Source organism: Miscanthus floridulus, chromosome 5 (assembly GCF_019320115.1).
Source record: "Miscanthus floridulus cultivar M001 chromosome 5, ASM1932011v1, whole genome shotgun sequence".
Lineage (NCBI taxonomy): Eukaryota > Viridiplantae > Streptophyta > Magnoliopsida > Poales > Poaceae > Miscanthus > Miscanthus floridulus.
Genome location: NC_089584.1, coordinates 13,380,947 through 13,390,890, shown reverse-complemented (window position 1 = coordinate 13,390,890; position 9,944 = coordinate 13,380,947). Strand labels below are relative to the sequence as shown.

The 9,944-nt window shown below is 43.6% G+C and overlaps 2 protein-coding genes across 3 annotated transcripts; both read right to left on the bottom strand.

Annotated features, from left to right (window-relative positions):
• Positions 1–1,373: 1,373 nt before the first annotated feature.
• On the bottom strand, positions 1,374–2,715 carry LOC136449542 (uncharacterized). The gene is made up of 4 exons (XM_066449586.1): positions 2,580–2,715; positions 2,371–2,502; positions 1,860–2,111; positions 1,374–1,699 (listed from the first exon to the last, which is right to left on the bottom strand). The coding sequence occupies exons 2-4, from the start codon at positions 2,453–2,455 to the stop codon at positions 1,524–1,526; spliced, it is 513 nt and encodes a 170-aa protein (XP_066305683.1). The 5' UTR covers positions 2,456–2,502; positions 2,580–2,715; the 3' UTR covers positions 1,374–1,523.
• A 312-nt stretch (positions 2,716–3,027) lies between these two features.
• LOC136449541 (uncharacterized) lies at positions 3,028–9,628 on the bottom strand. 2 transcript variants are annotated; one of them, XM_066449584.1, is made up of 12 exons: positions 9,292–9,626; positions 8,936–9,202; positions 6,243–6,339; positions 6,076–6,137; positions 5,899–5,955; positions 5,707–5,763; positions 4,973–5,029; positions 4,790–4,832; positions 4,534–4,611; positions 3,920–4,250; positions 3,664–3,811; positions 3,028–3,478 (listed from the first exon to the last, which is right to left on the bottom strand). In XM_066449584.1, exons 2-12 carry the CDS (start codon positions 9,089–9,091, stop codon positions 3,389–3,391), a joined length of 1,176 nt encoding a protein of 391 aa, XP_066305681.1. In that variant the 5' UTR covers positions 9,092–9,202; positions 9,292–9,626; the 3' UTR covers positions 3,028–3,388. The 2 variants fall into 2 exon arrangements, with proteins under 2 accessions (XP_066305681.1, XP_066305682.1); XM_066449585.1 differs by lacking the exon at positions 3,028–3,478 and having other exon boundaries at positions 3,662–3,800; positions 9,292–9,628.
• Between the last annotated feature and the right edge of the window lie 316 nt (positions 9,629–9,944).

Here is a 9,944-nt window from a genome sequence, read left to right as displayed (position 1 = left end):
AAACTATGTAATTAATTTTATAATTAGTCTATATTTAATACTTCATGCATGTATCAAACATCTAATGGGACAACGATTAAAATTATGGAGGGGCAACCAAACAATCTATAAGCTTACAAATAAAAGACCTAGCTACCTCTATAAACTTATCATTAGGCTACTGTGTATTTGAGTTGACATGCTCATTTAATGGGGTGCTTGCTCTCACGCCACACACAAAACACCAAATCATCACAGACCAACTTTTCACATTTCGCGATACACCTCAGAGGACAACGATTTGACAGATGACTGATGCAGTAGGCAGTGTGGCCTATGAGCAGAGCTATAACGTCAAATATTTTGAGACATCATTTGGACGGAGGGAGTAGACTGCAACGGATTTGTGAAATGCAAAAACATGTAAAGGTTTATATACTATAAATGTGTATTTACCAATTCATTGAGTAAATCAGCTGGCCACGTTGAAGTCTAGTGATAAAGAAAGTATTTAATCTGGAGGTTTTAGTTTGTTTCTCATGTTATCCTAGCTTCTAATGACTAATTCACACTGCAAAAATGGTCATGTGCGTCAAAACAATCAAGGTTTTGGTTACAAAACAGTGTCGGGAGATCCTTTCCTGTATTGATTTCTTTGTTTCCAACCCCTTCATCCCAAAAAACACAGACCATTTTAATTTTTTTATAAGTCAGGCTTCTTTTGTTTTGATTGAGTTTATAAAATAACCCTATATCAAATTCCAAACAAACATAGTATAAAGATATATTTCATGGTTGATTTAAATGGCCCGTTCGGCTTACTTTATAATTCACACTATTTAGCTTATTTTTTCAGTCGGAACGGTATTTTTCTCTCACAATAATTCAGTCAGAACAGTATTTTTCAGCCAATTCAGCTAAGTTTCGGCAAGCCGAACGGGACAATAAAGAAACAAAATTTCAGACATAACAAAGCGACCTACGTTTTGGAAGGGAAGGAGTATGTATGGCTGTATGTGTGATCCTTGTTGCAACTCACAACTGACATGCCTACCTTCTGGTCAAGTTAGGATTAATTCACACCATTTCTCCAAAAAATTGAAACCAAAAGTTTCGGCATAGCACAACAGTTCAACTACTATCGCTGTTCACATCAACGTCGTTCTTCTTCTTACCCATGTGAATTTACTCTATAGAAACAGTAGTACAGTACACTTGGCATGAAGGATATACCATAAAAAAAATGGTAGACCCAGTGCCGGAGGCTCCCACATGAGTGGAGTCTGAAGAAGAGAAAAACCGAGGAAGCCTTCCCCGCAAAATTTGCAGAGAGGCTGCTTCGAACCCACGACCTGGTGACTCAGTGAGACAGCTCTCACCACTGCACCAGGCCTGGACATACCATATCATACATTTTTTTGTTGGTAATCTCATCGTACTTTCGAAAAGTTGGCAACAAGAACATGTTAACTGCGAAACTGCTCTTAGTCTTCACCACACAATTACGAGTATTTCTATTGTGATTCCCACTAGGATGGTGAGGTTTATTGCATAACCCCTTTCAACCGATCAATGAGCTCGCCCTTCTTTAGCTTGGAGTAACCCCTCATCCTTCTCGCCCTCGCCAATTCTCTCAAGTCGGCAACGTTCATGTCCTCCAGATTCATCACTTTCCTCTGTCGTTCCTCTGAAACATCGCCGGTGCCGCCGTCTCCTCTACCTATGCTTTGTGATGATCAATTCACATCACAACATGATAAAAAACATGTATGATCTAGAGTTAGAAAACAAACAGCATGTGCTTGCAGGAGGACTAATGAGCTGTAATACGCCCATTTCAGAAAAGAATTCAACTCCAGCATCGTTCGGCTTGGACATACCGTGTGACTGCTCCCTCCCGTGGACCTCTTTTAACGGATCAGGTGGCTGCTTCCTCGTCCTCTTGGAAGCTTTAGGCGACCTCTCGGCAATGGAGGTCTGAATGTCTCTGAAGAAAGCAATGAGCTCCTCCTTGCTATGCTTGCTGACCATGTCTGGCAACGCCACGCCGTTCCCGTTGGCTTCTGATCTGATGAGGGCCGACCAAAATGAGCGTGGAAAGCCTTGCCGCGGAGAACAGAAGAGGTGCACACCTGCAAGTTCAGTGACTGCGTCAAGATACATTGCTGAACTCTCAGTTCCATTTTGCGATAGTGTGCAGTTCACTGCAGCTTCAGTCAGGTGCTGAACTGTTGATCCATGCACGCTGGTTTTTTTTTTCTCATCGTTATTTTTTGTTTGCCAAAGAGCAGAACGAGAGATTCTGCAAACACTATTTTTTCACCATAAAAGCTTCAAAGATTGCGAAATCAGGCCTACCAACTGTCAAGTAATGAAGGTTTTTGCGGTCACCTTTGTGAAGAGAGAGAGATCCCGGGATGGCAGCTTGCAAAGAATTTGGAAAGGTTTGGTGATGCGGCAAGAGCAAGCCTCCCATTTCTTCTCTTCTTTCTCCTCCAAGAACAGCAGCACAACCCCTGGTTCCTGTCTTCCAATGGAGAGAGTTTCAGGCCTGCTTCTATCCACTTCCTGACCACATGCAAATGAAAGATGATACAGACCTGGAAGTTTTGCAGAAATACCCTCCTCATCACAAGATAGAACTTTCTGAGCAATTGTTGGGAAAGACTGCAAAAATGTGTTATCAATTCATGTGCTCCTTTGTTTAAGTTTGTATAAAATGTGAGGGGCAAAAGGCAAATGGGCAACCTAATCCAGAAAGCTATCCAGTCCAGCACAGCCACACCAAGATCACGTCATGTCACAGAAAGCTTTGAACTCCTCTTCTTCCTCCTGTTTCCAATTTCCATGGGTACAACAAGAGTTTGCAACCACTGAGACTGACAAGTTGCCCAAGAGTGCAACAGAGAGATCCTTCAGAGATAGTTCAACAGGCCATCATTAACACATTATAGCGCAGAAAAACATTCGTCATGCATCTTCCTTGGTTCTTGATTATATGTGCTGCCACAGGCAGCACCGTATCGAGAAATAACAGCTACAATATATAGAAACAAAAAAGATAATGTCTTCCAGCACAAACAAGCCTTCTTTTCTCCAAACACGTAAATTCATTTCACCATACAACAAAGATAAGTCTAGCTAGCAGCCTGTGGAAGTTGTATTGTACACATATATCGGAACAAAATAAGATCCGCCAGTAACAGAATAATCGATACTTTATCAGATCCTTTCCACGCCATAACTGATATTGCGAATTGCTAACCAATGACTTCTCAATTCAGGAACTATCTGCACCAGGCTTGTAATATCTGGATACCAGAGTCAGGACCAAATTGGTTCCAACGGTCAGACAATCTTCACTCCCTCGGATAACTGTCTGACAAACTGAGGCTACACCTTGATCCATCTATCGGAAATTATATACTTTGACCACCTTGGATGTGTCACACACAACCAAGTTATCTGAATCAGTTGGAGCAGTACACAGCCAATTTACCTGCCAAAACAGAGGTCATCATGAATTTTTTTACTGAGCCTAAGAACTTCATCTTTTAAAATAGAAAAACCCATTTATTATATAGATTTCTATATTTTTGTTATCAGCTGTACATATGAATAGTCAAAGACAAAAAAAGAGACAACATCACAATAGTTGCAAAAAATTGAAGGTTCAGTCCTGACCTTTTTCTTTACATCAATATTCAAAACCAATTCAACTTTGCTGTTTGTTTCAGAGGAAAATCCTTTGGACCAATCCCACAGCTTCACTGATGCGTCATTGCCGCCAGAAACGAGGAACTTCCCCTTCTCACCAAATACTGAAAATGCTCTGTTAAGCAGTTGATTAGTTCAAGAAAACAAGATTCGCCTCAATACACAAGAGAGCTGCATATAATGAGATATTTAACTGATACATTGACAAAATGAAGGGACTTACACACAAGACACAGCTGCTGTATGGCCACCCATCGTGTAGTCAAGATGGATTCTTTTCGCTTGACTTTGATTACAGCTCCCATCTCCAAGTTCAGCTCCTTTTGAACTCATTTTTGAAATAGCTGCCCGAGGAGCTCCCTTCGATTTCGCAGGAGCCAGTTCATACTCAAGATCAACCACATCAACAGCACCATCCCCCCTTGCAACAGCACAAACCTTGTAGAGCCCTCCCAAAATACCCTCTTCAGAAACTTCTACTGAATGAACAAAAGCAGGGTTGAAACATTGCCCTGCACTACCGGAAGAACTGCCATTTTGCAATTCAGGTGATCCTGAAACTCAGTAATGAATATTATGTTGAAATGTTGATTGATCCGAATTGGAGAGTATTTTGAGGTGAAAAGCAATACATGAACAGAAACTAATATTTCTATGTAAAGCGAGGTGAACCGACTTTCCAATGGACAATATGAGGGCTCAATTTACCAATGCTTAATGGAAATGTATGAGATCAAGGAACTGCTAGGATACTCTTTTACAAAGACAAAAAGAACATGGAGCAGTCTAAGTAATGCACGCTATTCACAGGTGTTCCATGGAAAGTAAAGGGGGTACCATAATCAATAGAAAACAGTGTTCGTCCTTTGGAGAAATCCCATGCAACGAGCTTTGAGTCGAGGCCACCAGTAATTGCTGCCAAATGAAAAATATTTATTATTGACAATAAAGGCATTGAAAAAAAAAGAATTAAAAATCCAACAAAGTTTTCTAGGATTGGCTCCCTAAATGGTCGACAAAAAAGGAGCCACAAGACTACAAGATTAAGCCAAACAAAACCCTGAAAAAAGAAAAAGAAAATGATAACACTAACCTGTCCAAGGTCTCCAAGGAATGAATTGCACGCTGCTGCAAATCTGTACGAAAAATTATCAAGGAACAACTGACGTACATATTGCATATAGAGAGGAACTTATTGCACATTTTAAACATAAAAATGGAACGCTACTACAAATAAAAATTATCAAAAGCATCCAGTTACACCAGATAAGGATACACTTGTGTGGGCTTCCCTTATTCTTTTATACAGGCACTTCTGAATGGTATTGACAATCTGCAAAATAGACCATAACTTCTCAAGAACAAAATCATTGAACAAGTACAAGATTAATCATGCCTATCAGTGTGTTGCACATATCTTTCTTCTAACTCGAGGCATTTATTCTACTGTTCTCCAGTTCCCAAACCCTCTAGCAATCTACATGCGATTCAAAAAGTGTAACATAACAACCTCTTCTTGGTTTCAGAACAAAGCACAAATATATAAGCCGATAAATTTGAATTCATAATGACAAACGATCTTACAGCAAACTTATTCTTCAGGAGCATCATTTGTGCCATTTTCGAAACAGAACATTCCAAAATAAATTCCATACAATATGCTTATATACCTTAAGCAGGAAAAACAGTTAAAAAAAAGGGGGGCAGCACCAGTGCACGTAACTCCCGCTTGCGCAGGGTCAGGGGAAGGGTCCGACCACTTGGGTCTTTTGTACGCAGCCTTTCCCTGCATTTCTACAAGAGGCTGTTTCCAGGACTTGAACCCGTGACCTCATGGTCACAAGGCAGCAGCTTTACCACTGCGCCAAGGCTCCCCTTCAAAACATTCATGCAACAACCTCAAAATAGCCAACACCAAAATCTGGAGAATGTGGTATTTGGTAATTGATATTTGTTAAAATGCAATGATCTTTGACATTTATGTTCATACACTTGCAAAATATTCTATACCTTAACATCCCCACTATCATCTGCAGCAGCGAGAAAACCTTTAGAGCTGACAGCAATCTGCATCAAAAGTGAAAGTATCAGATTCTGAATCTTTAGCTCAATTCAATGTTATCATAAAGCCTAGAATTGAATGTAGGAGAAAGATCACAGTAGGAGGATATTTTATAGTGGTTTTGTAGAATAGCATACTACCTGATTGATTTCATCTCTATTGTAGTTATACGTCTCTAATGGCTTTGATTGAGTTCCCTATAAGAAAACCACTGTAATCATGTTACTGACAAGAAACCAGGCACAGGCAACATAATAGTCAGTTGGATCATATAACTTCAAACTAACAATAAAAATACAATTGAATTCTGAACTTACCATACGAACATCAAAGGACAATATTTCATTTCCAGCAGAGATATACACACAATCTTCATTTCCTACACAAATAATGATTTTGTAAGTGCAAAATGTCTGCACGCCCACCAAATATTCAATTCATGGATTAACATACAAAGATGCTTGTATTTGGATGGCATAGTGACCTGGTTTAAAGCAAATTGAAGAAATTGGTTTATTTGCTGCCTCCATGGTCAAAAGTACATCTTTGGTGCGCAGATCAAACCAGCAAAGACATCCATCCTGAGGCGGTAGGATAAGACATGAGAACATGACAATTAACCCACCAAGGGCTTGAAAAACGGGGGAAGGGAAGCAAATAGTACAAATCATATGCATAAGATTTCTGCAATAGCCTCACCGCTGGTGAGGAAAATTTTGAGCTAAAGGAGCACTACAAGGATGACATGATTGGATTTATATTTATTTTGTCAACAAGCACGAAGATTTTGTTAAACGGACGGACTGGGAGGCGGATCGGCCATGCGAGAGGTCTGTGCCAGGGTGACATTGTCACCAATGATCTTTGTTATTGTCATGGAGGTGCTGAATGCACTGATTTGTTTGGCGGAAAAATGTGATATTCTCAAGCCACTGGGCCATAGTGCCATCACGTGCCAAGCATCTGGTGTGGATGATCTCGTGGTCCTGGTCGCTCCACTTCAATGGGATTTTTTTGGTCTTGACTTCAGAAGCATTCTGGGTACATTCGACGAGGGGGTGACCACTGACCAGGCTTTGGACCAACCTGGACAAGTGCCAGCTGCCAGGTGACACCCATCTGGTGCTCCATGGCCGAACTTGCCTTCGGTCAGGAGATTTTCAGCTGTCAGATTGCTCCTTTCCCCTGTCACTACTTAGGTGTTCCTCTCTCGATCTACAAGCTTGAACACAGCAAGGAACAGCCGTTGGTGGACATGATTGTGGATAGAATTCCCACTTGGAAGGGCAACATGCTAAATTTAGCTGGGCGGGCTACCTTGGTGAATGTCACACACTCTGCAATTCCAATATTCATCTCCATTGCCACCTGTTTGTCGGTATGGGCCATTGAACAGATTGATCTGTCACCCTACTGAGCTTGGTGGCCTAGGTTTCCAGGATTTCTGTCTCTTTGGGTGTGCCCTCAGATTAAGGTGGGAATGCTTCACAGAACTGACCCAGATCGTACTTGGGTTGATCTTCTGAGCCTGGCTTGATGGTTCCTCAATTAGGCACGTGGCACCCAGCTTTTTTCATGCGGTCCCAAAGAGATGTGACAGTATGAATGTCCATGAAGGAATCACTGGTTTCAAAAATTCAAGGTGCTCTGAAGGTACAGGTAATGCAAGAATATTTGGATATCTGGGACAAAGTAGAAGCTTTCTCTCTTCAGTCAGGGAGGAAGAACAATTTATTTGTCGCTGGTCTGCAGACTGTCAGTATTCGGCATCTTCTGCTTACAGAGCAATCTTCATTGGAGCAATTTACATGGCAGCTGCAAAAGAACTTTTGGAAAGTTAGAGCGCCTCCAAAACTTAAGTTTTTTGTTTGGTTAGTCCTCCAAGATCGTTGCTGGACGGCGCAACACAGGAAGCGTCATAAGCTGCAGGGACCATGAGTTTTGCGTTGTGCAGTCAGGAGTTAGAATCCATTGATCATCTTCTTCTTGGTTTCTGTTACAGTCGGGAGGTTTGGTGGAGCCTGCTTTCATAGGGAAGCCTACCACACCTTGTACCACGCCCTGAGTCTACAATTACACAATGGTGGCAGATAGCTAGAAAGAAGGTGCACAAACAATTCAGGGAAGGGTTTGACTGCTTGGTGCTGCTGGTTACCTGGCTGCTATGGAAGGAGAGAAATGAGAGTTTTCAGATAACTATTGTGGTCGCTCCGTCGCTAACTGTGCTCACCCATGCAATTGTGGAGGAAGCTGAATTTTAGATTTCAGCAGGCTTCTCAGCTCTATGGGCTTTGTCGAATCTTGTTACTAAACCTTTTAGCATGGGTTTCAGTTTAGACCCCAGGTCAATCCAGTCGCGAATTAACTATGCACAGTCCTTAAAAATACTCTTGGGTCCCTTTTTCTCTGGGTAAGCCATGGCTTACCTAGTTCTTGTAATCGCTATTTGTTTCTCTCCCTCTTCATGAAAAACACGCCATTGGAAGTCGCTAAAAAGGAGACCTACACAAGGAGAGCACCAACTACCCTATGATACCAGAATTTCCAGCATAGTGACCAAGTAGTTAGTGATGGATTGCCATCTCTTCTCTGCCTACCAGTATACTACCGCATGAAAATCTCATCTCTTCCTAGTTCCTACTGGTGCTTTCAACATAGCATGAAACATGTAATGAAACTGTGATACCGAATGGATATAATGGATAAAATCACAAAAAGGCATGGGGACATGGGGCATGGCATAACCTTATAAGATTGTTACCAGATAGTTTACTTTGATGGAGACAATGGTCACTGGACACTCGAAAGAATCATCTATGTTACTAATCCCACACAGGATATTCCATCCAGTGCGTTGATAGAATGCAAGGAGGAGCACGCAAGGTGCGGTTCGTTGTTCTGGCAACACGCTTAGCTCGATGTGCAGTCAGCCCATGGTTTGCCACCCGACCGACAAAATGTCTCAACCGAGCACCAATTAACCAGCGACCACTGCACATGAGGTGTTCGACTCGTGTCCTCAGCGAAAGACACCATGGCCTGCACTGCAACTATTGGCCGACGCCCATGGACCACGGGGCGCCCTTGTAACAACTCCCGAAGCAGGACACCGAGTCATCGTACGGCACAGTGTTTGTTCTCGGAAGAGTAGACGAGCAGCGTGATGGAAACGCCTACCTCGCCGGAGGACGCGACGACACCCGGGCGGGCGGAGGAGGCGACGCAGCAGGTGACGGCGCCCTTCTTGTGCCCCCGCAGCCGCCGAGGCTTCGGCTCCGCTGCAGCCGCCGGGTCCGGCGCCGCTGCCACTGCCGCCGATTCAGTCTCCGACATGGAAGCCCTTGACGAAGGAGAGCAGACCTTGCGATTGGAATTCGAACGGTCTACGTCCGCTCAGCCCAGTTCCAGTTTCCAAGTAGGCAATGGTCGACGTGGACGTTCTAGCTGTGCACTCAAAATACATCAGCTCTCATAAGAAGAAATTGAGCCAAATAAACTAAGGAAGGGCTGAGACAGAAGGCAAATAAACTCACCGCCTAACAGCAGTCACCACTCGCCGTCGCCGCCTCGCCGGAGCCCAGAGGTCGCCGGATCCACGCGCTGTCCCGTCGGTGGAGAAGCGCTGTCCCGTCGGTGGAGAAGGAAGAAGAACTCGCTGCCTCGCCGGTAGGGCCGCTGGCTTCCGCGGAGGCTCGTCGCCGGCGGCCGCTGAGCGACGGCGCTGCTCCTCTCGGCGCTGAGCGGCGGCGGCGCCTTGCCTGCGCGAGCCGCGAGTGCGCGTGTGGGAGGGAGGCGGCGCGAGTGAGGAACGGGAGGGGCGACGGTGCGTTGGGTTGCCTAGCCTGCGCTCCTGGGCCTGAGCGGCTCAGCCCAGCCACCACCGGGCTTTTGAGTTGAGCAACGCTAGAACCTCAGCCTGCTGTGGAAATTTTTTATTTTCTTTATATAATCGGTTTCTTTAAAAAAAAATCCCATGCTAAAATTTTGCAAATGTATCTCTCCCGCCGGATCAGCTAGCGGCAGCAGCTGCGGTTGACTTTTCGGCCATTTGCTCCGGTTGAAAGCCAATTGAATTGGCTGGATTTAGTTCCAACCACCACAACTAGCGATAATTATTGTCTGTACATTTTATTTAAAATGTTAAAATTGATTTTTTTTGGGTGAAATTGCATACGGTGAAAATGGA